The 26,953-nt window shown below is 45.5% G+C and overlaps 1 protein-coding gene across 3 annotated transcripts in view; it reads right to left on the reverse strand.

Moving 5' to 3' along the window:
* The window catches only part of ZNF423 (zinc finger protein 423), a 226,169-nt gene that overhangs the window by 154,513 nt on the left and 44,703 nt on the right, over nucleotides 1-26,953 (reverse strand). For all 3 annotated transcript variants that reach the window (XM_065641162.1, XM_065641163.1, XM_065641161.1), the window contains exon 2: nucleotides 25,429-25,488. In XM_065641162.1, the coding sequence (XP_065497234.1) occupies nucleotides 25,429-25,488 (60 nt within the window). The remainder of the gene's footprint in view (nucleotides 1-25,428; nucleotides 25,489-26,953) is intronic.

A 26,953-nucleotide genomic window follows, 5' to 3' on the forward strand; every position in this document is an offset into this window, starting at 1 on the left:
GCGAATCCTGCAAACACTCTCTCCTAATCTTCTCTGGTGGGTGTATAGCGGGAGCCTCTAACTCTCTGTCATATAAAGTTGTTAGTGTTTTATCACTTAACCAGATTCTCAAAGCTTTAAAAATTGGCAAGATTAATTACAGCCCGCAAAGAAAAGGCACGTGCTGAATCTTAATTCTCAATGCTCTCCTCTCCTCGCCACCCCCAAGCCCAACTATGAGTAACGACAAGAAAAAAAACCAACCAGCTGAAGACCAGCAAAACACACGTGTACCCCAGGACGCGAGAGCTCCTGCGGAACGACCGAGAGGCGCTCTGCGCAGACGAGCCTCGCGTTGTGCCGACGGAGCTGGGAGCTGACAGCGCCGCATCTGGCCTTCAGGTCCCTCAGGCCTTTTTTATCTTCATCTGTGACCGGTGTGTGGGCTGGCACAAACATCTTTGCCAAAGAACCCCCAAGTTTTCACGGACGTTAGTGCAGAAGGAGCCCGAGCTCTGCGGCAGAGACCCCGGCGCAGGGGAACAGGCACCCCGGGCCGTGCCGGCGGCAGCTCCACCACAGGGCTCGGGGCTGGCGGGCCGGGGTCAGACCCCCAGCACACACCCAGTGTCCCGCCACAAGGGATGGGCTTGCAGACTGGGCTTTCAGTCCCAGCAGGACAGGGAACTGCTGGAGAGAGTCCAGCGCAGCCAGGAAGATGCTGGAGGGAGTGGAGCATCTCCCGTGTGAGGAAAGGCTGAGGAGCTGGGGCTCTGGAGCTGGAGAAGAGGAGACTGAGGGGTGACTCGTTCATGGGGATCAATATGGAAAGGGGGAGTGTCAGGAGGATGGAGCCAGGCTCTTCTGGGTGACAACCAGTGATAGGACAAGGGGCAGTGGGTGCAAACTGGAACACAGGAGGTTCCACTTGAATACGAGAAGAAACTTCTTCCCGGTGAGGGTGGCAGAGCCTGGCCCAGGCTGCCCAGGGAGGTTGTGGAGTCTCCTTCTCTGCAGACATTCCAACCCGCCTGGACACCTTCCTGTGTAACCTCATCTGGGTGTTCCTGCTCCGGCGGGGGGATTGCGCTGGATGAGCTTTCGAGGTCCCTTCCAACCCCTGACACTCTGGGATTTCGCGATTCTGTGACACGTCCTTGTGCCTCCAGGACACCCGCTTGGCCACGGTGGCCGCCCAGCCAGGCCTGAAGCCGGCCGTGCCCATGGCTCCCTGAGCGCCACGGCACGGGGGGAGGCAGCGGAGCTGAAAAAGCCCTTCTGCATCCCTGACGTCCTTTCAGCACGGAAAGCGTCTGTCAGATACGCTGGCCACACATGTGACTGGGCTACGGTGACCATGTAAAACAGAGATGTCCGCGCCTCTTCCACAGGCCTGTCCCACCACCACGGGTGACACAGCCACAGGTGCCACATCTGCACCATCTCACCGGCCACCACGACGCCCCGAATACACCCTGCGGGTAAGACGGGAACACCGGAGAAATCATCCCAAGCGAAATGGAACCACGGGCTCTTCCAGCAGAAGATTCTGCCGCCCTGGCTGAGCCCGAGCACGCGGGAGCTGCCGGGGCCGGGCAGGAGGAGACGCCACCTCGTTGGTGCGGGATGCGCTTGGGTCTTAAGCCGTTAAGGAAAAGCCAGCAAACAGAGAGATGAATTGTTTCTAAAATTAGATCAGTGTCAAAAAGATTAAGGACAACCAGTGCTGAGAACATGAAACAAAGCTGAAAAATAAAATTTATTAAAGAGGAAAACTGGTTACGGCAAGCACCGCAGTTCAGACACACACGTTAGCAGGGCTCTGCTACCGCTATCCAGCCAGAGCACATTTTATACCGTCTTCTACGCGGTAACATAAATCAACTGGTGTAAAGTGCTCTGCAGCTTTCCATGGAGCACTCGTAACGTGACGTACCCTTCAAATTGCAATGGCAATATTAAAAATCAATGCTATCTTGTGGTGTATCACAGCATCCCTCTTAGCAATTAACTGATCTGCACATTTTCAGGTTCTTTTGCTGTTAAATTATACATACCTTTCCACTACAAAATTTCCATTAAGGGCTAGATATAATGTTCACCTTAAAAATCAGATATGCCACTTACACAGCAGTAATGAATTAAGGATTTGGTTATAAGAGGTATCAGTCACTAAGCTCTCCACACTGTAAGCCATCATCTGCGCTATGTTTATTCAATAAAATGCTGTTTGCTGAACCTCATGCTTTATAGACTCTTCCCTTAAGTAAAAATGTATTGCAATGAAAAAACACATGATTCTGGTTCTCTTTATACTACTACTTCACCAAAGAAGTTTTGTTTGAAGCTATGCTAGCTTTGCTTTACTTCACACATAATTTAATGTACATATTCAAATTATCACTTCAATTTTCTCATATTTACTTGGCCCACCTTTTTACAACCTCTTGTCCCAGACTGCAATCACAAGCATTTTAGCTCATTCAATCTTTTTAAAGCCTGAATGTCCTGCAGACTTGATAGTTAATAAATCAGAATGTCAACTCTCTGGTTTTATAAGATAGAAACCTGTAAAAATAGCCCAAGTATATAAATCGAACCTAAAGAACTGCCACCTGCCAACCGAGAACTCGGAGAAGCACTTCTGAACTGACTTTGCCACAACCCAAAAAAGAAAGATTTTAGCTAACTTTGGGGAGGTTTAAGGGACCTTCACTAGTATTTTTAGCAGAAATATTGACTTCTGACAGTTTACCTAAAGACCAGCTGGTCTGGTGAGTACCCTGTGACAAATTCATCCTTGGTTTTACTCCAACACTTCGTGACTACACCAGGCGTAAAGCTGTTTGACCGAGTCCAACAATAACAAATAATTTAGCACACTGCTTTAGGAAAAATAAATTGTACAATGTGAGATAAGAAAATAGATTCCCGACTGCAAAGCAAAATTCCAGAAACATTTTTTAATTCCCCGTTGAATGGGAAATCTGATCCTCTAGGCAACTTTTCAAAAGCGTCGTTGCTTGACAGAGTTCTATGTCAAACAACACAACAGTGAGTCTTGCATAGATTATTTAGCAAATGCAACATTGCTTTAAAATGAGATTTTTTTTTTCTGTTTGAAGGAATTTTACATGTCTGCCACACCTCAGCGTTACTGTCCTTTGAATAACACGCTCCTCAGATTCCTCTGCTGAGCCACATGCTTGGTGCTTGCCTTGCAGAAACCAAACACCACCAAGAAAAATCCGGGCTGTTTCTTAGTTTTTTGACCTTTGTCTCCAGTGTTTCGAGCGCAGGCTGCCAGCGGGTGTGTGGGGTGCGGGCGGCCCCGGGGACACGCTAGCTCCTCGCCCGGGGGAACCAAACAGCCAGCAAGCACCAGGGCGGTGATGGGAATGGACAGTCCATCCAGCACGGGACATCTTCAAACGCAGCCCAGCTGCTCCCGCCGTGAGCTCAGTCCTCCTGGCGAGGACGGCAGGCGCGAGCATTCCTCAGGAATCCATTGCTCAGAGGTTTCGCTGTACAAGTTCAGCAATTTAATCCGCGATTTTCCTGCTGCAGGAGCATCTCTCCCCAGCACGCTGGGGCACAGGCACGCACGGGCGCGCTGCTGCGGGGTTTGGGTCCCCACGGGAGCACAGGGTGCTGCTGGCACCCGGAGCAGGTGGGATTTTGGGGCTGCGAGGGGACACGTTTGTGCGCTGCCACACAAAGGGGTGGCCAGAGCCACCGGCGCCTTCTGAAGCCTCCAAAGATCAGTGGCTGCCTTGCAGCATCAAGCACAGATGTACGTGTTAACTGACACAGCTCATTTTTCAGATGGCCTTGGAGTTCAGTGCACGTAGGTGAACAGTAAGTAGCTTCTGTCTGGATTGCTAAAAAAATATCAAAAATAACAGTCCTGCAAGAAATATCCACAGGGCACAGCACCACGGGCACGCGGCTCCCACCCAGCACCGGGACATTTGTGCACAGCGCCAGGGGATGGACACACATCAGCAGAAGGGAGCTGCTGGCACCGCATCTTAGGATAAATGATCACTAATTAATCCTAAAGGGAGGGAAAAAAAGGCCCTGCATTTCACAAATACGTTAGTAGTAATTTTAAAATGAACCTGCCATGTCAAATGCTGGCTTTAACAATTTTCTTGCATGAGTAAGAGAGGACACAATTTGAGAGACCAGCCTTGCAAGTATATCTTGTACTACCTGAAATGTCAGGAAACATGGGCTTTTCGGTTTTCTTTTTTTTCTCTCTCTTTTTTAATTTTTTTCCCCCTGTAGCACAGTGGAAGGCCTGCAGGGCTTTACACAAGATGAATATCTTACCCTATGACCTAAACAATCTGGCCAACAGTCAAGAATATGTTATTCTAATTGCCACTAAAGTTAATGTTGTTAATGACTCTTGGTTTTTCTGTAAAAGCCAGCTTATGCTCTAGAAAGTTACTATTTCAAAGGGGACGTATAAAGAACTGGGAGTGTTCCTGCCTGAGCTGGTGGTCCAAGGAATGTGGCAAACTTGGCGAAGCTGGAAAAGCGAATTCCCAAAGGTCCGGCTTGAAAGTTGCAGTCAGTAGAAACGCCTTCTGAGCTGTGTTCAAAACAGCTCTGTTACAGGAATAACGTGCTCCTAGGGCCAAATATTTGAAAACAGATTACACATACCACGTTCAGCTCGGGCCCTGCTGAAGTCAAGAGCAAATTTGCCCTCGCTTCAGCCCAAGCGGGATTGAGGGCCCGGCTCAATCAAAGCCCCGTCCAGGGCCGCAGCGCCAGCCCCGCTGGGACACGCGGCTCTGGGGACTCGGGCCAGCGATGCGAGAAGGGCAGAGCCCCACTGCAGCGATGCTGATGCCCACCTACAATTGGGAGCCATGGAAATGGGTAACGCGGTGGAACACGTGGGCCACAGAAATTAAAAAAGGAACCAGCTTCTCAGCTGCTTTTTTCAGCTGTGGAATCAACTATAGACAGTTTAAACTTTTTGTCTTATCAGCACAATACAGAGCAAGCAAGCGTTGCTGTCTTTGTGCCAGTAAATTTTCTGGGGCCTTTCTTTAATTTTTTTTTTTTAAGCCTGAGGACTTTTTAAAGCCGGGATTTATTTTAAACCTAGGATTGTTCTTTGGAACATACTGTTTAGCGCAGGGTCATATCTGGTTTTAAATACCTCCAGTTACGGGGCTTCCATCGAGAGTCACTTCTTTACAGCAGGCTGACTTGGTGCGAGACAGCACTGCCACAGAACCCCAGAATGTCAGGGATTGGAAGGGACCTCGAAAGCTCATCCAGTGCAATCCCCCCGCCGGAGCAGGAACACCCAGATGAGGTTACACATCACAGCGACTTTGCCACGCAGAGCTACAGCTGCACTCTGTACAGAGCGCTTCACATTGCGCTGTGCAAATCGTCACCTGAGCATGGACGGACACACAGCCGAGGTCTGAGACCTGGGGGCAGAGGATAAAACAAGGCGGAAAGAAGCTCCTATTCCTTCCTCTGCCTTGCTCCAAAGGAAAAACAACTCAAGGTCTCACAAAGGGCTATGATCATTCCTAGAAATTTTCCAGAGGTGCAGGACAAGTGGTAAATGGTACTGGAAAAATAAAAGCTAAGGGCTGGAGGAACGAGGGGTGCTGGCACACCCAGCCGGGGTGCAGCCTTCCTGCCCCGCGGGCACAGCGCTGCGCAGCCCCCCAGCAAGACAAAAGGAAAGGAAATCTCATCTATAATTAGGAAGTGAGAACAAAAGAAACAAACGACTTAAAGGAAAAGCCTAACCTAAACGTTCCGCCGTAAACGGTGCGCTCAGTGTCGGATGCCAAAGGAGTGTGGGGGAGGTCTGTACTTTGAGGTGGTTTCTTACATTCCAGTGTTGTCTCTAGCACTGTCACAAAGCAAGAGAGCCCAAAGTTCCCTGTCATTTGTGGTCAAAAGAATGAACAGCGGCAAAAAAGCCACTTGTGTTTCAGTAATTAGAACATAAACCTCAGCTGAAATCTTGCTGTAGGATGAAAAAGTTGGCTTTGCTGTTTAACCCCGCTCTCCAACATTTCAAAAAATGTCTTTTTTAAACACTTCCATCTTGCAGGCAGGTATATGCGTGTGCTACCTCTCCATGGGCCAAGGCCTCAGTGTGAGCCACTGTAACCACAGCGACCGTCCCACACAGAGCCGCCAAAAACCTGCTCGAGCCAAGAAACCAGGCCAGGAACGGTCGATGGCATCACCGCCCCAGGACCAGAGAGCAAAGGTGGCTCGTTCTGCACATCAGTCCTTGCTACAAGCAGCAAAAGCCAGCAGGTTTGGTGTTCTGTCAAACATGTGGGGTCAAAAAAGGTGCCTAGCTGAAAAACAAAGAGCCAGAAAGGGCAACGCGTGAAACGCCACCGCGCATTCGTGCAACGTCGGATCACACGGGATGACGATGTGGCGGAGCGGGTGAAGCGCAGCCTGCCGCGCAGTCCTGCTGATGCTCGGTCACCACGTAACGCTCCTCACGGGCTGAACGGACCCGTCCATCAGATTTTGCCTTCCCTCAACCAGAGGAAAAAAACCAATCATAATACCAAAAAATTATTTGATCCAGCATGTAGTTAATGGTGTTGGCCTCCTAAGACTTACAACTTAATAAAATTGATCTCGCCGCAGTACTGTAATGAAGAACAGTAGGATAAGGCTACCCTTGAACCATGAAAATTGTATATTGTTACCTGCTCGTGCCCTCCTAGGGCTGTGGCCACTGCAGCCTCTCCAAGCTGTCATTTGTCTGGCTCTGACAGCAGCACTGGTGGCTGCGAGAGCAGCTGCTTTGGGCCGGGCGAGGGGACAGGGAGAGCGCTCGGTATCTCTCTGGGTAATAACCCACGGGCTACAAAAACACTGATTACAATACAGTTTTGTCTGAAGCGCGTTAACAATAACATATAAAAAACTCAGAGACTTTAAGAAGCGTACATTATAATATCTTCCAAGAGTCTTATTACAAGCCGCTACGTATTAAATCATATTGATTTCAAAGTGGGTGGACGGTTCTCCGCGTTCTTCTTTAGCTTAGCGAGGAAAAATTATTTTGGTAGGTGCTGCACCTCCTTCTACATCTGCAGGGCTTTAAGAGAAAGGGCTTCCAAGCTCAACACCCAATAATCAGTGGGTGCTGGTGCTCTGCTTTCACCTGAGCCCACCTACAGCTATATCTCTGGATGGTATAGAATATACCATACATGTATCTATGTGGTATAATTGCCCTGTTTTCCCCAGTGAAAACAATGCCCTGTGTTTTTCTGCCTCCGTGCCAAACCCAAGGTCACTGCTGGGACGTGCACAGTAGCTACCAGAACGTATTTATATGTATTTATAAGTATTTATACATGTTTATATTGACAGTCCTGGCCCCACTAAATCAGCGTAACTATTTACATCCAGCACCTGCCCCAAAACCCACCGCCTTTGCTCAATGACTTTTATACCGTGCTCACATACACAAACTCACCCTACAACCTGCTTTTCTTGGATTTCAGGACTTCCATGGTATCCTTTAGTCACCATGCTAGAGAAAACTTTTATTAAATGCTGCTAATTTTTTTATTGATCAAACTGTGAGCCATTTCATTTTCTATTATAGCAGAAATCTCCTATAGGAGCATTAAGATTAAGTTTCTTTATTCTGTCTCTAGTAGCATGTCACTTTTAATCAGTTTTTAGCTTCATTATTGCTTAAAAATTAGAAAGCAGTTTCTCTGTTCTTTATTGCTTTTTTTAAAGTTTAGTTACTGAAGGATTATTAAACTTGGAAAATATACAGACGGGCATAACGTGCTAAATAAATTCCTCACTGCCTCTAACCAACTTTAACATGAGCTTTTTTTATATAATTTTTAGGTTTATTTTCACTGAAAGACTGCTTGTAATTATTACTCATGTTCTCCCCAAACACTTATGTTACTAAAGTGTGAAATGTCTTCTAACACAAAGACAGTTCTCTGGGAAGTAATTACAAAAATGCATTCAGGGGCAATAATTTTATATTAACTGTCAGCAGCATACATCTTCTGAAAAGGCACTTGTTACGAAGGAATTATTTGTGCAGAATTTGAAGGCGCTGAAGGCGAAACAAAACTGCAGAATCACATTAAACTGAAACTCCAGCTCCCTCATCAAGGGTCAGTTTATGTTTAAATCATTACCTTGAAGGCAACCCCGACACCTTCCAAAGGGTCTATTAGAGACGCAGTTGCAATCTGTGCACAAATTGGACACAGTCTCCACTTTTTGGTGTGGAACAATTTACACCCCCCTTTTTAAGGAAATTTCCGAGCAGCTAATCAAAAATACGTATCTGAAAATCACGGGCTTCTGTTAACCTTTCACTGATAACATTAAAAATACTTGCTAATGATTTACGGGTAGTAACAAAAATGGTGGCCTCAGATTTGACCAGGCACATTAAAAGGTATCTCTGTCTGTAACAGATAAAAGAAAAGATGTAATGAATATTTTATAGTAACTTTTAGGCTGTGGGCTATTCCCTCAGTCCTTTGGAAGGAGAAATAACTCCGTAAAATTAAAAATAAATTTTAAAAAAGTGAAAGCCAGCAATAGTGATTAAGTATCACATCACTTTTAAAGGTTTTTTTTAAAAAATCAGATAAGGAAAACATTAAAAACACTAAACAGGAGAATTTCCTCTTAATCATACCTGCAGGTAACATTTCAGCTTTTCTAGTGCTTTTACTAAAATGATTTAGTTGTTACTACGTTACGTGACAAATGCATTTATACACCGAAAAGCGGACAAAGAGCGAAGTTGTTATTATTTAGCTGCATGCAAGCAGCAGTGGGATTGCACTTTACGGTGTGAACGGCACATCGTGTTTATCAGCTCTTCAACATTTGGCACCTGGTTTAAGGATATAAATACGCAATTTAATTTGCTTGGTAGATCTCCACAGCATTCAAACCAGATCGCATGGTTTGCCAGACTTCTTGGTATCACCCACAGACAACTCCCATCCACGCACTTGCCACAAATAATATTAATATTTGTGCCATGGGGCATCTGCCGCTGGAAACGAGACGTGATTGTCCACTTCCAGATTCCCAAAGTGCATCTGAATGGGAGTAACTGCCACCTTTCGTTCTGATAATGATCTTCAAACCAAAACCGATCTAAAAATTCATTTATATGCGCAAGGAAATGAGTATGCAGCAAGTATTAACTTCAAAGGGAAGTGCACTTCTTCATAAAAATGTACTTTCAGTCTTCGACATGAAACTGTTCAATGATACTGACCATCGCAATCTGATAAAATCCATGCAAATTTTTGGCCCCAAAATGGCACTTCGATTTTACTTAGGTATATGAATATTTTAATTACGCTCAATTTATTATTTTTCAGGTCTCTTTTGAAGACAAGCATCCTGTTTCCAGCAGTTTCATGGAAACTCACTCACACCTAACACAGGCCATGTTAATCACATTTTAATTCATATGCATGACAAAACCTTTTTATTTTTTTTCCTATTAAGCAAATGGTGCGGAGTTTTGTTTTTGTTTTGGTTTGGTTTTTTTACTTTAAGGTAAAACTTAAATCTATAGCTCCCTGAACAGAGAGAAAATTTGGAAGGCTTAATAAAATTCACCTGGGGTTTGTTATTGCAGCTGCATATTAAATGCAAAAATAAGGTATTGACTGGTTCTGCTCAGAATAGCAGCTGCTGGAACTCACCATAAAACAAACCTGTTGATTTTTAAAGAGAGAAAAATTCCTGATGATGTAATTTACTGTAAGTGACAAATGTGACTGTACATTTCCATGTTGGAATCCCCTTTGCCTAATTCAAAATGCGGATTCCTTTATTGTTCCTCTGTAAGGTCCAGGACTTTGAATTGTCCTTGCAGCAGGTAAGTTCTGTCCGCGGGAGGTTCCCGTCCTCGGTGTCACAGGAGAGCAGCGCAAGACCTCAATGCAAAATACCCCCTTACATCCCTGAATATATTTCTGTTCAAAACGCACTTTTCCCATGCTCGGGATATAGATTTGTTTAAAAACCGTGCTGAAGAGGAACGCCCTTCACAAGCCAACGCTACAGGATCCTACAGGTAGCATTTGCATTCATCTTTTTATATCTCTAAAAACCCCAAAACGTTGGTACTGAGAGGGAAAGAGCCACAGCGCCCCGAACCATCAGGAACCAAGGGGTGGAATCGATACCGAAAGAAAAGATGGAAAAAGAGGGGGAAAATGTATTGAGGCGGGAAGAAAAATACACTTAGGCCAATTAGAGAAAGCAATAATTATTTCACTGACCTCCTCATGGGTCTCGGTTTGCTCAGAACCTGCCTGGGTTGTTTTCCAGCGGGAACGACAGCCGTGCGGCTGCAGGAGCGTGGAAGGGACCCGCTCCTGAGACACGTGTGCCTGCGAGTCTTCAAAACGGTGATTAAAGACCTGAGAGGTCGCTGCGGGGCCGGGTTTGAGGAGTTAACGTCTTGGGTAACACCCCTGCTTGTACCCAGGGTGCAGAGGGTTTAGCCCGGACCGTAACCTCACTGTGGCTTTTACGGGCTGATCAAACACCAAACATCATCTCGGAGGAAGGAAAGCTCACTGAATTTTCTCTACGAATCTGGTCTGCTTTGGAAAAAAAGGTTCTCCAAATGCGCCTGAGGGAAAAGGCCCATTTTCCCAAATGTGTGCTCGTGTCTCTGTTACGGGTTACAGCTGGCAGAAGCCAACAGAAACTGGGAAACCAGTGCCTGACACTGGTCCAGCTGGGGCTGGGAGGGACATCTGTGGGTGATTTAGGAGCCAAATACTCCCTGCATGGCAACCAACTGTAGCAAAACCCCACGAAACTGGAAATTAATGCGAGTTATGCACCTACGTGTCTAACTGGCTTCTGGAGAGTCGGGCTCACAAGGTTGCAGACTCGTCACCCTCGGGTCTCGCTGTGCCCGCACGTCTCGGCACGACCAGCACCGGGCTGGGCTGATGGCGTGGTGTGGCTGTTCAGACCACGGCAAAACGATTCTGTTAACGAACGTGGAAAACTGCAACTGATTTAACAAGGTTCTCAACCAGAAAAGAGAGAAGTCAGTCACATTACGCAGCACGGGAAAGGGTATTCGATAGATGGATAAGATAATAGAGAAGCATTGGATTCTGCAAAAAGTATGAGCTTCTGCACGACCACGACCAGCCCCTGCCGCACAAACACCTCTCCTGCCCAGCAGATCCACCAAGGAGATCAACACAACCCCACCAGGAAAACAAATGAGCAGAATGACTCAAAGTTTCCTGCCACTTTCTGCTCATTCTTTCTTCCCTGGGTTAAAAACACGATGTGATTTGGGGTTGCGGGCTGAGTTAAGTTTCAGTTTGTGTTTAAAACGAGCCCGCATGCAAAAATTAACATACCTCGAATTTCCTTTCTAATGTCTTAATATCGAACTCTGAAGTCCTACACGTTTCACTTGACAAATCCATTAATTCAGTAATTTCACATCATTAGATCGAGCAAAGCAGAGTATTTCAATTGGAGGTAAGTGAAATATACTGTGCAGCTCATGCTGTTCGGATCGTGCTGCACGCTATTCTGCTGCTGCTCATTTATTAATTTGGGATCGGCTGAAACGTGACACTGCGTAATAAGGAATGCACTGGCTTCAACGGAACTAGAAATTTAAAAAAAAAGAAAGAAAGAAAGAAAGAAATCAATGAGGACAGTGAATGAAGCACCAAACGAAGTTAATCCCTGTGAACGAGGCTTCAGCAGAGCACTTGTGCACCCCGCTGAAACCTGCGCCCAGGTCTGCGCTTCCTCTGCGATCATTAATTTCTGACAAGAGGTTTTCAGCTATTTATTTATCCCTGGAATAAGCAGTGAGCTGCGCCAGTCCTCCAGCGCGGGGATCCTTTCAGCAGTAATAACACTTTTCCCCCCCATAACATCTTCCTGCGTCCTTTCTTCCAGCCCCATGTGGTGAAGAAAGCGCGACAAGACATTTAAAAGAGTTTAAGCTAGAATGACTTTAAAGCCAGAGCGGGATTCAGCCGGGACACACGGCACGAGACCGGCATCCGATCTGCTGCGAGGGTGTACAGCAAAAACCAATGGACAGAGAGAACCCTAAGTACAGATTTTTGCTGGTAAATGGGTAATAAAGGTGAAGAAATTAAGATGGTCAATAATCCAAATAGTGGAAATATTTCATGTCATTAACAAAAGTGTCGCCAGAATACAGTGGTGTTGCTTTTTTTTTTTCCCTTTTCCTTTCCGTCGGTGCTTTCTGCTTCTCAAGTTTCTTATGAACCACCTTAACTGGGCTCTTCCACACGCTGGAAGCTCCTCCGCTTGTTCCTCGGCCGGGCTGGACCCGGTGGGAGGTGCAGCTCCGGGGATAACCTGGCAGACCCCGCTCCTAACGACCCGCTAACGAAACGGGGGGACGCGAGGAGACGCTGCTGCTGTTGTAATTAAGCTCGCGAAGAGTTTAGTTGGAGAGAAATTAGATTTATTTACACGCCGCTCTGTTGCTGATGAAGCACCAGCTATTTGGGAGAACGTCTAATTAACCCCGATTTAGTTGATATGCTCCTTAGCAGCCCCATTCCCCGCGTACTTTGCACTGGGTAAAAAGTAGTAATAATAACATGTTATCCACTTTTAAAAGGCACATTTCTTCACACGGGCCCAGTCCCAATTTTTTGCCTTGAATTACTGAATTTGCATTTCAGTCGCTGACAAGCAGGAAGACGCACGTTTGGGAACTTCATCCTACAGAACAGCTTTTCCCAGCCCCACGGGGACACGGCCACCGCACCCACAGGATCCGGGGTTTGCTCTGGACCTTCCCACCCCATTTACAGCCATCACAGCTCGCGGTTTATTTCTGAAGCGCTTCCACTTCCTACATCCTTGGCCAATTATGCAGCCTGGCCACGATATTCATTAACCAGATCTGGTTTTAAAATCTTTCGTTACAGAATTAAGCTAAAAATCACTTCACTCTTCGGATGCGTTTTCTCATTTAACCATTCACCAATGGCTCCACCACACTCACAGTGCCTGTGCTGTGGCTGTGGGTTTCTGTGCTTTTTAAGACTTTTAAAATACAACGGGTTTACAACCTCAGTATATAAAAAAGCCCTAAAAATTCACCAGTTTTTATAAACCATTTTGAAGGAAGAGCAGTAAGAATTCTTATTTCAATTTCACACACTAAACACCATAAACACCGAGCGCCACTTTTTGGAAGCACGAGTGAGAAATGGAACATAATTTAATTCTCTGATAGGGAAGCATGTCTGATTGCTTGTCACAACACAAACCCAGAGATGCAAGGAGCATTAGCAGAGGTGATACTCCTCATGTCTTCAACACGGCAGCTACCCGCACACATTTAAAGAAAAAAGTGGATTTCAGCAACATCCTGTCCAGAAAATGTTTTACAAATCTGGCTATTAACTAATTTGAGCAAGATTTCAGTCTGAAATTCACCTTGATCAGAAAAAGTACATTTTTAATGCACAACCTTTTTTTTTTTTTTTTTATAATAAGATTATAGACCAAATGCTGCTCTCAGTTATACCTGCCTAACCCTGCTGATTCTGTAGATGCTTCCTGGATGTTGCTGTGGAAATTTGGCAATAAATGTACTTTGTTTAATACGATGAAGGAAGAGAAGCCAAAAGCTTTTCACACAGAACATTTCTCATTCAACAGGATAAATGGTCATCTGGCCTCGTGTGCTGAACGCAAAGAGCCCGATATGAACTACTATCAAAGCTGAAGTTCAAGTTTCCTCAATTTCTGTACCAATTAATGACAACATCACAAGCTGATGATTTTTCTGCAAATATAACCTACTCAATTAAATCAATGATGCAAAACTGAAGTCTTCAATATTGTCGCTGGAAGAAGAATGACAGACTACACGCATCTCTTCTGAATATTGCCAAAATAATGCAGAGGAAAACTTCAGAACACTGTCTAGAATATTGTCCAGTACAAAATGACTTTGAGACTTTTCAAGGAACTTCACAATAAGGAAAAAGACAATGACCTTTCTGTTGCTACAGTTGTATTTCCTTGATGCGCCAGCAAGAACAACTTGCTGTAGCCCTTCCTGGGAGAAGGCCAATTCAAGTCCAAGTCACACATTTCTTTTAACCAAAACCATAAATGAAATCAAGTAAAGATGGAACTAATCAGTCCGTCAAAATGATACATTTATGAACTGCGAAAAGATCTGATTTAAGTCTTTGGGTAAGAAATAGTTCTCAGATTTTCTTTCTGCGGACGGAAACAGCCGCTGTCTCCATTGGCGCTCGCTCATCCGAGAAAATCAGGGCAGGGGAATTTAGTGTCACTTTATTTCAGTCGCCCACAGCCCCCAGCCAAGCTGAATAACACCAACGAGGACCAGCCTACACCGTGCCCGGCCCTGAGGGCTCCCAGCTCCTCTCAGGTGGTTTTCTTTATCCAAGTGAAAGCTTCTAACCAAGAGGGAAGAAATGCGCCCACAGGGTCCCTCCGTTGTGTGCCACTAAGTACCTCGCTTCAGAAACAGCGCAGATTTCAGCGTTAAGGGGTTTAGGGGGAAAAGCGCGGGATGAAATCCCACCATCCCACCACAAAGAAAAGTGCTGTTGAACACTTGAATTTTTCCTGTCTGAGTTAGGACGAGTTTACCAGAGAAAATCTAACAGTGGAGTCGCCAACTAGGATGCTCAAGGGGAAAAAAAAAAAAAAAAAGAAAAAAAACGTTTTCTTTAGTTATAATGATGTAATAACATTTCACAGCGCTCAAAAGCACCTTTCAGGTTTTAAATGCAAAAGTAACACTTGCTTATCAGTTTATTTGTAAAACATCCACTTCTCCCCACTGCAGGAGCCTGGAATGTGACAGCTCCGAGTGGTGGCTCTTCCCTGTCTGAAGGGAAATGTCCCCAAACATTGTGCCTTCAAGTTCGAACCCAGCAACGACAGAGCTGAACTCCCCGTATCTATAAAATTACATCAGGAAAATATAAGATATTGCATGGATTCAGTTCAAATGCATCAAAGCTTCCAACAAGAGCGGTTATTTTCAGCCAAATGACCGTGCTGCTGCTTCCACACCATGAAGGTAAAGGAGACCTTTGTTATCGGTCGCAAACTGCCAACTCGAGGCAACGCCAAGTTAAAACACGTACAGCTAAGCCCACAGACTGCGCGGTAGCATTCCGAGTAATGTCATTCTGGCTTATGTCTGCATTTTTATCGCTAATTGTTTCACCCCTTCTGAAGGAGACGCCTTGAACAGGAGGCGTCCCTCCCTTCTCCCCGTACCCCCACGCTCCAGCCTCATTACAACCCCAGCACTGTTGCCAAAATGAGATATTGCCTCATTTTTGGTACCGTGCCCTTGAAGGCATCTTATTAGAAAAGACCATTTCTTAATTAACATTTTTGATCTTTAATCTATTACACATCCCTTTAATCCCACACGGAGGAGCTTTTGGCCCAGTTCGGCGGCGGGGGGCCGCGGGCTGGCAATTTGTGCTGAGGGCTCAGTCCCAGCTGGGCTCCAGCGCGGCCGGCTCTGCGCTCCCTGGTCAGCACCGCACGTTCCCATTTATTATTTTATTGCCTTTTTTTCTTTTTTTAGTAAAGACTTTCGAGAGCCGCCGCTCGGCGTTAAAGACAACAGGCGGAACGGCAAGCTTGCAGATGAGATCAGGCTTCTGCGAGCGGCTTTCGAGCTCTCGAAATAACCAGCAAAACTCAAAGTGGGAGATTTAGTGGATCACCAACATGTGAAGTGTTAAGGAAAGTACAATGTTAAGTCCCTTACATCATTTTACTTGCAAATAATTACAGCAATTACAATGTGCTAACTGGCAATTAACATTACAGGCTTCACAACTCACCAGAATTTTTTAAAACACGCTGTGGCCCCGTGTAAATTGTCTCTTTGGTACTTCTGATTTGGTGGCTGTATGAGCTAATGGCCACACATTAGCTCCGCAGATCTCGGAACAGAATTGTCCACGTGCCAGATAATTTAATTAGAGGCTTGATCTTGTCAGAGCTTTACGCAACACAGTGTTTCCAAGCAAAGCGCGTGGGGTTTTTTTCCTTTCACTTCAGTGTCTTGTGACTGTCTAATAATTTCTAGTGATGAACGCCAAAGCCATCCGAGGGAGGAGGGTGCCGTGGGCAGTAACACACCCCAACGGGCAGGCTCGGATTCACAAATATGTAGAGCAAGGCGCATCGAGCGCCTCTTCCGCACACACCCCCATCTACTGCCAGGTCTCTACACACATCTATTAAATCTTCATCGCGCTGCTACTCAGCCCCAAAAAAGACAAAGGTCACTCGTCTCCAAGTGAGAGCCATAGGGTATCTCAAATCTCATTATAAATGGTCCCATTTAACAGTTTTCTCATTTGAATTCATACACAACAAATACAAGATTATGAGCTGAGGTCAGTTTATTTTGACAATGACATTGTAATTCCTTGTAGCAAGTCCAGAAAAGGCTACTTTAGACTCTAAATGACAGAAATACCAATGTATCTTCTATTACGGGAAATCCCACTCTACAATAACTTAAAAAAAAAAAATCACTTTTATGAGTATTTGGCCTTATTTTTCTGTTTTCTATGCATTCTTATGCTACAATAACCATACATGTACTCTTGCTCTAAGTTTAACCGTTCAAGACAATTTAACAAAAAATAGGGGGTAACAGTTACTGAAACTTTTACAAGTCAGGTCAATGTTGAGTAAGACCCACTAGAGGTCCCTTCCAACCCAAATGATCCCAGTTCCCTGTACTGAATAAGCAAAAATTATTTGTCCAAAGCATCATAAATTTAACGCAGTTCTTCACTGCAGAGTTTCATATCACCCTCCTTAGCCCAGAAAACAAAGCAGTGGAGCTTGTTTATTCCATTTGTTTTTCTTCTTTTACAACCTTGTTTATAAAACCCCATTCTCAAGACTGGCACAATTTGTTTTTTTCTCAAGAAGAATGATTACTGGGGATCCACCACTGTGGCATTATTTTTTATTGATTTTTCTCGTTGTAAGCAACAGGCCAATGTAATATATTCTGTTATTCCCACTTTACGTTTAGTCAGGTTGGGAGCTTTGAGCTACCGGTTACAACTGCAATGTGCAAACTAGTCGAAGGAGAACAGAAGTTTCTGTGAAAAGCAAAGCAATTGCTCACCAGGAGACTTTCCTTCAACTCTTCAGCTGTCTGATTTCTCAAGGGTAAAACCCATTGCAACTGGTTCCTACAGCCACGTGGTGCCGGCTTTCCTCGCTCCTACCAGCGGACTTGGAACAGCAAAGCCACTGACCCGCAGAAACGACTCAAAACCGCAGAAACGACTCAAAACGCGATGGGCTGGTGAGTGCCCATCGGTCCCAAAGCCGGAGCCCTCCGGGAAGGTCGACCTGCAGCACGGTGCACGCTGCGTGACACAAAGTAGGATGGACATGCGCACAGGGAAGACTTTCTACGAGGGTGGGAGGCTTAATTAGCATTTGTAAAGTGCTTTGAGATCCTACATTAAAATATTCACTGAAATAAGCTCTAAAAAGCACACTTTGCCTGACCACTCAGTCTGCTTCTGTCCCCAAATCTGCAGGAGATTAGAAAAGCCAGAGCATGGACGGATTGCATAAATTAGAGATGAGAAGGATTTACCAAGGAACTTATCCATCCCTCTGCTAGTGTAAGACCGTTCCAACAGTGTATTTTCAAGCGCTTTGTCCAGTCTGGTTTGAAAATGACTGAAGTGCTAAGAGGTAATACCAGCATCTATTAGATCTCACTACTGGGAAATGTTTCCTGATAGTCAGCCTAGCATTTCCTTCGTTTTACTTTAGTCCATTACTGCTAGTTATGCCCCTGAAGGCTACTGTAAACAACAGATATCATTTTCACCTAAAACCACAGAAAATGTTCATCTAATCACAGCCCTTCACTTGAGCAGCGAGAGGTGACAAGGTGGCATCGCGGGGAAGCAGGAGGCGACGGAAGGTGCCACGCTGTGCTCTGCTCTCCTCCAGCGCCACCGCTGGGATGTTCACACCCGTGGGACACCCCAACGTGACCAAGGGATGCAGAGCCGGGCCGGCTGTGCCTCAGGGTCCGCCCGTGAAGGTGAACGACTTCATTCAGTGCAAGGAGACGAAACACGGCCTTAGTGTTCCAGCAGATGAAGCACCAGCAGGCACATCTTTAAATAAAAAGCAAATTTGTGCAGGCTAAAAACTGCTGCTGGGAAGATGGGGACAAGACTGCACGAAGGATGCCTCCTGCCAGCCCCAGAAGGACACACATGTTCAACTGTCTGTGCCAATGTATTCCTGGGCAGAAAACTCTGTGAGAGCATCCCCCAACCCACAGTGGCCTCGTGCCGGCAGATACGACGAGCTCACCAGACTGCAGATGAGGTTGACCCAACAACCCCAGAGATACTCCTAGACTGGACCAAAACCCAAGGCACTGTCGGCACCGCAGCACACGCCAGTCCATGATCCCTCGCCAGCACAGCCAGGCATCAGCTGTGACCCCACACCTGCAGAAATGCCCCCTTCAGAGAATCCCAGCCTGGTTGGGTTGAAGGGACCTCTGTAGATCCCCCAGTCCAACCGCTGCTCACGCAGGGTCACCAGAGCAGATCACACAGGGCGGTCCAGGCGGGTTTGAATGTCTCGGAGCAGGAGACTCCACACCCGCTCTGGGCAGCCTGGTCCAGGCTCCGGCACCTCCCAGCAAAGAAGTTTCTCCTCACGTTCAGATGGAGCCTCCTGTGTTTCAGTCTGTGCCCGTTGCCCCTCACCCTGGCGTTGGGCACCACTGAACAGAGTCTGGTCCATCCTCTGACACCCACCCTGAGATATTGATCCCATTGATCAGATCCCTCTCAGCTTCTCTTCTCCAGCTCAACAGCCCCAGCTCTCTCGGTCTCTCCTCATCAGAAAGATGCTCCAGACCCCTCAGCATCTTCACAGCCCATTGCTGGACTCTCTAGTAGTTCCCTGTCCTTCTTAAACTGGAAAGCCCAGAACTGGACACAGAACTGCAGATGCGGCCTCGCCAGGGCAGAGCAGGGGGGAAGAACAACCTCCCTCGACCTCCTGGTCACGCTTTTCCTAATGCGCCCTTCACCGATGTTGTTGCAGCGTTTTAGTGGGGCTGGCTTTAGGTACTGCAGAGTCCAGCAACTAGCTCAGCAACCTCTTCAGCAGCCCGGCTTTCCGACACACACGTCTTTAGAAAGCCTAAGGAACAGGTGGGTGATGCGGTAGAGAGAACACTCGATAGCTCGCTTTGCAATGGGCTTTTCTTTCCTCCCCTCTTTTACCATGGAAATTAATTCTCCTCCTCTGTGCTATCACTGTCATTTTATCAATTAACATTTTTAACAGTAAGTATTTTCTAGGAAACGCTGTAGTACGCAGGTGTGTGCCTCTAATTCAAATGCTGACACCCATGCTGTGTTCACATCTGAGCATCGCTCCTCGCCGGAGGTTCCCTCCTCAAACAAGAGGGGAACACCTACAGCACCACAGCCCCATGGCAGATGATGTGTTGGCATCACACCGCACATGGCCAGGAATCTCTTTTCTTTTTTTAAACTTCTCCCTTCCCTGAAAGTGCTATAGCCCTGGGATGTGGGTCAGAGCTTGGGGACCCCAGGGACCCCATCATTCCATCCAGCAGCACCACGTCCACCTTCCCCGGCCCCGGAGCAGAGACTTGTCCCCAGGAAGCCCTCGTGCCTGTAGATCCAGAGCTGTGCCCTGAGCTCCTACAGACAGAGGAACCTGGGAAGGGTTTATAATTACTCGTATTACTTCTTTTTATATTATCCTGGCTCCAAAAATCTTACATCTGTCTTGGATGTTCACCTACCGCCACGTTATCTGAACATAGTGTACTTTTCCACTCACCTTCTGTTTGAGAAAACACTATCAAAAGTAGTTTCTTAAAAAAAAAAAAAAAAAAAAGAAGATAAATTAGTACTTATAAGTAAATGACTGAAGTTAGAAATTAATTTTTATAATTAGGAAAGAAGAATTATTTGTTTTTTCTTAAAGGAAACATAACTATGTTACATCATAAAAACCCACACATTACTGAGGAAAATAAGAGTTCAACTTAGAATAAATGAGGAACGTAGCAGCCAAAGCTACAAACCTCTCTAGCTTTATTTCTAGTTTGTATTTATGTGGGTTTTGGCTGCTTCCAAAGGAGATATTTAAAATGTCAAGAACCTCCAGCTAGACTGACTGGCTGTATGCTGCAGGTCCATGCAGAGACAAGGATGCTGGTTTTAAAACCAACATAAGAAACCCAACCAGTTGAGATCAAACACTTCAGAGTGTATTGAAAAGATTTTCAACTAAGAAAGTTATCAAAATCTCTTCTTTTAGCAAATGTTCTTTGCCAAGCTCAAAGGTTTATTTCTTTGGAAATCCTTACACACTGTAGTCAGAATCTTTTCAGATTGGTTAATAATGAAATCAGCTTTTAGAAGATGCCGGAACCTGTGAAGGCGCTCAGGATGGGCCGCTTCAGAGTGCTCACAAGACAACAGGCTCCTCCTGCTCTCCGAATTGTGACCGACCTTTTCAATGCTCTGCAGCAGAGATCAAGTCGAGGGTGTTTGAAGGGGGTTTTATTCAGCATTCTGCCATTTAGAAGTTAAATAAGGCAAACGATAATATACGTAGAAATAAAGAAAAAGAGCTTGGTGTGTATGGGAGGGCGGACTCTCCCATCTGGACCTTCCTGACTTGCTCCCGACACAGCCCGTCCCCAGCGGGTCGTGCGGCTGGAGCCGGGGGGACATGGGGAGAGTGGGGACAGCCCTGGGTGCTGTGGGACAATGGGGTCCTGCCGGGACGGTGGCCTTGGTGGGCACTGGACCGAGCCGTGCAAGCCCAGGGTGCTGGAGGAAGGCTGAGGGGACAACAAACTTCGCGTGGCCAAAACAGGCCTCTGAAAGGGGGACAGTGAGGAAGGAGAACGTGTTTTCTGTAGCTTGTCCAAATAAACAGAAAACAGGAAAAAGTTAACGCATTAATTCTTGCAGGGGCAAGACTCTGTTTGCTTCATGAGACCCTGGGATCTCCCATCAGTTTTCCTCCTTTGGCAGCCAAAATTAAACCGAACCCTACAGAACAGCTCGAGGAGAACAGAAATGCTTGACATTTGGGGGGTGGACAGTAGTGCTGGGATGAGAACAAGAGTGGAGGAGAGGACAGGAACAGCCAGGAGGGAACGGGCAAGGAGAGCCCTGAGCGGCAGAGACAGCCTCAAAAACACTCTGGCATGGGCTGTGGCAGCCCTAAGCAAAAATAAGTCTCCAAACCGCATCAGGATGTTCCTCCTCTGAAGATACCAAGTGAAAATTGTGATTTGCACAGCTGGGAGATGCCATGCAAAGCGGAAGAGAGGAGGAAAGGAGTGACCACAGGGTGGTTTTCTTTTATTTTGTGGTTTGTTTCTCAAAAGCTGCCGCTTCTCCTTTTCTTTTTCTCCTCCTTAAAGCAGGAAAACTTTAAAAGAAACTGTAGAAGGCATTTACAAATCTAACGTAGTATACTGTATAAAACAAGCATGAACAAGCAAAACGAGAACTCTCAATGGCAAAATATTAAATGTCTATGTCCTAAAAATGCTGTGTGGTGGTCTTTGTTCGTTTTAATTTTTTTGTTGGTTTTGTTTGGTTGTTTGTTTTTTCATGCTGCACTTTGTTAACCTGTCCCTTGCACACATGCCCAGAGGCTGCAGTGAGCTCAGTGGCAGGGACAGGGAACCCAGAGCTATTGGAGAAAGGGGGGAAAATACCAACCTGTCATTTACTTTCATGATTCCTGGGATGTGATTATTGAATGATACTAACGTTGTGTGTGAATGGATGGTTGGGCATTGGGATTGGAGATGCTCTTCAAGTCATGAACGCTGCAAAGATCCCCCAATGTTCTGCGAACACACGCACCAAGACACCCTGTGCCCTCGTCCCCAGCACTGAGGCTACAGGTCCACAGTCCCCTATTTCCCGAACTCTTTCTCGATCAGTATGACAACTCATAGCTGCATTCAGAAACAAGATACCTTCAGTTACCTCAAAAGCAGACACAAAAAATAGGCTTTTAGGTCTGCAGGCTCCTAAAGAGAAGGCAAAATCTGCTCTGTTTGCCCCAGACAATTCAGCTGAGCTTCCCCGGGGCCTCACAGTCCAGCTAATGAGAAACTCCCCAGCAACCCCCATGTAAAATGCTTTCGTAGGTCTTTAAAATGCCTTAAATTCTCTATATATTTAGTAAGACTTTTTTACTTCTTTAAAACGTCCCTTGTTGCTCCTCAAGATAATACTCTCGTGATGTATTACAACAGCAATGCAGCATTGCAAAGCGAGGGTCCAGCCAGATGAATATTGAGTCTTATTTTCCCCTCGGCTTCGAAGGAGCAGCAAACGCTTGTGCAAAGCCGAGGTGGGCACTCGCCTGGCCCCCCGCAGCCCTGCCCACCCTCCCCAAAGCTTCTGGGGGGTGACGGACGGGATCAGGGGCTGCACTTGCTGTTCAGAAGGAAGAGCGGGGGGAAGGAGCGCTTGGCTGCTCTTCCGCTGGGACAGAAAACATCTCTGTCTCTTGCACAACAAAACACGACTGACCTGCTACTGAACAGCAAGCCGAGTCCTCAGATTAAGAGAGGAAAGGAAAAGCTTTTTTCCTTCTTTTTACATTAAGGAAAAAATGTTTACAAGACCTGAAGAGGAAGGAAATTCACTATATGTCCATTGTTAAATGGGGCTGACGGACACCCAGATTATTCACCCTGGTGCGAGGGCAGCCACTGGCTCCTTATACATTTTCCTGATTCTTTAAGTTAATACATATAGCTTTAAGTTGTGGTCAAAAAAACCCACAACACACTATTTGTAGTTGTATCTGAAGTACTTGAATAAATTTGTCAGTGAATCTACACCAAGGGCTGGATTCTTGCAAAGCATTTCACCTTTGCAGGTTTTACCAGGATCGCACAGTTAAGCCAGAGCCGACAGCGACTTGCGCACGTACTGTAGGAAAAAGGATGGTGCCCTGTGCTAAACCACCACCACACGGATTCAACTCACAAAAAGCTTCCAGTATAGCTTCTACTGGTTGATGAACAAAATAAGATACAGCAGCAGAAGCACCTTCTCTGCCCACAACTGCACCTGTATAAATACTTCACTAGAATTAAAAAAAAAAAGTTTACAAAGGACATTCTACCTGCTCTTACTGTCCCTGCGTTCTGGACCCGCCGCTCGCCCGGCCCACAGCAGCTGTGCGAGTGCCAACAGAATTTTTCAGAAGTCGCTTCATATGTGTTTGCACACACACAGAGATGTACAAACACACACAGGAGAAGGAGGCAGAGAAATATGTTAATTTGAAACAGCCGGCAAATGTTTCAGAGTTAACAAGTCCCGGGTTTGGCCTTTTGGTTTTTCTTCTGTTGCGGGGGGGTGTTAAGGAAGGGGAGGTGATTTTGCCAGTTTGGGCTGGGGAAGGAACGGGCATGAAACGAGAAGTTGAAGGGTGTTTTTTCACCCTTTATTGAAGTTCAGCATCACACTACTGGAGCTAATGCAAACAGGAAGATCATAAAAGAACATAATGAAAGTCTCGCACACTGGGACCGAGGGACTGGTTTCAGTTACTGAATATAGCTTTGGAGGCACACCACACAGAGCCAGGGCCTCCACGCAGCCGCACCACCACGAACCGGGGCTTTTCCAGCTTTTTCTACGTAGTTCCTCAGTCATATTCCAGCCTGCAACCTCTATCCCATGCACTGTGCCCTGTCACGATAGGATACTGCATTGCATCTTTATACGCATGCAAGATTGACTTCTGTGGCTAAGTGCATTAAGAGGAAAATCCCCCAATTAGCACGCATTTTCCTTACACTGCCATGAATCACGCATGCAATACATTTTATCCACATCCGATGTCTCGAATGAGAGATGTAATTATGGGAGTAAATGAAGAAAAACTGAGGATACTCAACTAATTTGGGAAAAGCCTTGCGCAGGCTGCCTTTTACTCACAGCAGAGTCACCAATACCATCCAGAAATCCCAAATTAACTCCCACTCTGCACAGAAACCTGTGTTAAATTTAATCCGATTCAAGATGTGTGACAGATACCACCGGTAACTCCACTCTGCTGCTGTCTGAGACGAAGGTCAAGCGAGAGAGGCGGCGAGCGCTCTTTTCACATGCCGTTAGCTCCAGGCACACAGGGGCCTCCGACACCGCAGCGGCGGGTTTGCAGCAGCAAAATTTGCTATCGAAGACCAGTAAAAACACAAACCCTACCAAACAGCCGCAGCACCCGGAGAAGAAGCACCCAGCGCAGCCCAGGGTGCAGCTGTACCAAGGGAAATGCCACAAAGTGCCCCACAAAGGCAGTTTCTGCCTTCAAGCCCCGCTAGACGCTGACTTTAGCACGGAACGTCTCCTGTGAGCCCATCTCCCCATTACTCTTGTAAACCCAACGCGAACTGGGAATGCAGCACCAGTGCTCATTTTCATGTTACTGCTCCATTTCTGAGCTGGTTTTACGTCGCTGCTGAGCTTTTAAAAGTATACCGTCACACAGTCCAGAATGAAGAGAGCACAGAAAGAAAGTTACTGGCTTCAAAATCAAAAATTCTGAGGATGCCATAAATGCTTAGGACATAATAGACAGTAAAATACCTTTACACAGGACACAAACAGTGACTGAAATGTGGCTAGTTACTTTAAACGCAAACTAATCTAGCATTTGCCCTCACATTTGTCTCATCAATATACATTACACGACTACAGAAAAACTTGCTTTATCCTCTTCAGTTTCCCAAGGCTCTTTTTGTTCAAATTGTCAATGTAACACATTAAAATGTTTAAGTGTTATTACTATCAAGCAGACCAAAAGTTGGTTCCAATGTTAAGTCCTTCTACCATGGAGATGCACCACTTTTCTTCTCCAGCCCTGACAGCACTTTCCAATTTCCTCCGAGAGAAGAAATACACACATTCCAGTTGAGACTGAAGTTTAAAATTCCTATTAAAGCAGCTTTTATGTAATTAGATTGGAATGACTGTGCAACAGTGCCCATTGCAGAAAACTTCAAAGTGGTTATACTGGAGAAATCACAACCCGTTTCAGTGTGCCCGCAAGAAGAAAGAATGGCTCTCCGGAGAATAAGAGTATATTAGTCTCTGTATGTAATAGATTTTATTGACCATATGGAACTGATATAAAAATTGTGTTGCAGTGGGTAGTCTTGGATTTGAGACAGGAATGTGACATACAAAATACAGTTCCTGTAAAAAGCCTGGCAGCTTTCTGGCAGTTTTTGCAATCAGAAGACCCTAAAATATTTACCTGATTGAGTCACTGATGAGTCCCAGGTCAAAGCAAAATCTGAAGATTCACCCTCTTCAACTGAAAAAGAACAAAAAGAACAAAAATAAGTTGTGATAGCTAAAACAAACCAACTGGAAAGCAACATCATCAGAAAACTAGGTCCACTATGACATTAAGTATTAAAACAGACTTCTGCACTGGTGAAAAATAACTTACTGCTTTCCATAAAATAATTCATAGGGTAGAAATCTAGTAAAGATATTTTCCCTTCGTTTTAACCTAAATATGGGATTTCTGCGTGCAGTTTTTTCCTGAACAGGTAACAGTAAGTTCATATGAAATTTTAATACAGGCTGCTGAGTATTCGTATTTGAAATTTTGTACGTTCGCAACAACTTGTGTGTGTAAAATTTCAAAAACTACCTATACATTTACAATGGCAATGTACACTGTAACAGGTCATAGTAAAGAAAAGTCCTATGAGGGGAAAAGTGCCCAAGTCCTGAATTAAAAAATACCATTAGAATGTGCAAGCATGTTCTGGAATATGGTAGTCATCAATAACTGCATTAAGGTTTGCTGATGTGAAAGCTGTCAGAGCCAGGTGCTCTGCGTTTACAAGCAACATATCTATAACCTTCTGCCTGTTAAGAATTACAAAATGTCATTTGATTCTTACATTCTTAAAAATAACTACGATCAACTGACAACAAGCAGAGCCTAATCCTGCTGTTACTGAAATCAACGGCAGTTTTACTAATGTCAGATCGGTTACTTGGAAGTGGTAACTGCGGAAATTCTTCTTTTTAATTGCAAAAGTTGATCATCTTCACCTGCCTGCTCTGTCACTGTGACACCAAACACATTTAAATCATGGCTCTTTATTTCCTGATGAAAAGTATTTATTCCATGCACGGAACAATCTCTAACCCTTTTATCTAAATTATGTTGGATTCAAATACAAATTCTACATAATTCTGCAACTGAAATCCAAACCACATTGCAAAGCCACGAGCAGAGCCCCTATTGACTAGATGGGACCTGAATGCCCAGGCCCTGGAACCTGCTACAGTGATTATTACATTGAGTATTTATATTTTCATCACAACAGTCTTGATTTTATGCTTTCCTCTCCCCTTTTTTTCAATCCAGTACAGAATTCTGGCATCCTGTAAGCTTACCTATCAGGTTGATGTCAATGGCGACATCAGGCTTTAGGAACAGAGAAGATAATTTGCATAGGTGGTGCCTTGACAAATTTTGATTTTACATTCAAACCATAAATAAATGTGCCCTCCACAGCAGGGCACAGCCCCGGCCCTGTTAGTCTGCAAGTTTACTAACACAGCAGCCAGGAATTTGGCCACTTCTTTTGAAAAAAATCATACTTGAGACACAGTCGTACTTTTCCCAAAAAGCCTACGTTAGCATAAAGGCCGTGTCACATAGCATGGAATTCCAGAATGACAGAGAAAAACGCTTCCTGAAGCGGTTATTGATGCCATGCCGCGGCCGCGGCCTAGCAGGCCCGGCTCTCCTAGGG

This window comes from Caloenas nicobarica, chromosome 9 (assembly GCF_036013445.1).
Source record: "Caloenas nicobarica isolate bCalNic1 chromosome 9, bCalNic1.hap1, whole genome shotgun sequence".
Lineage (NCBI taxonomy): Eukaryota > Metazoa > Chordata > Aves > Columbiformes > Columbidae > Caloenas > Caloenas nicobarica.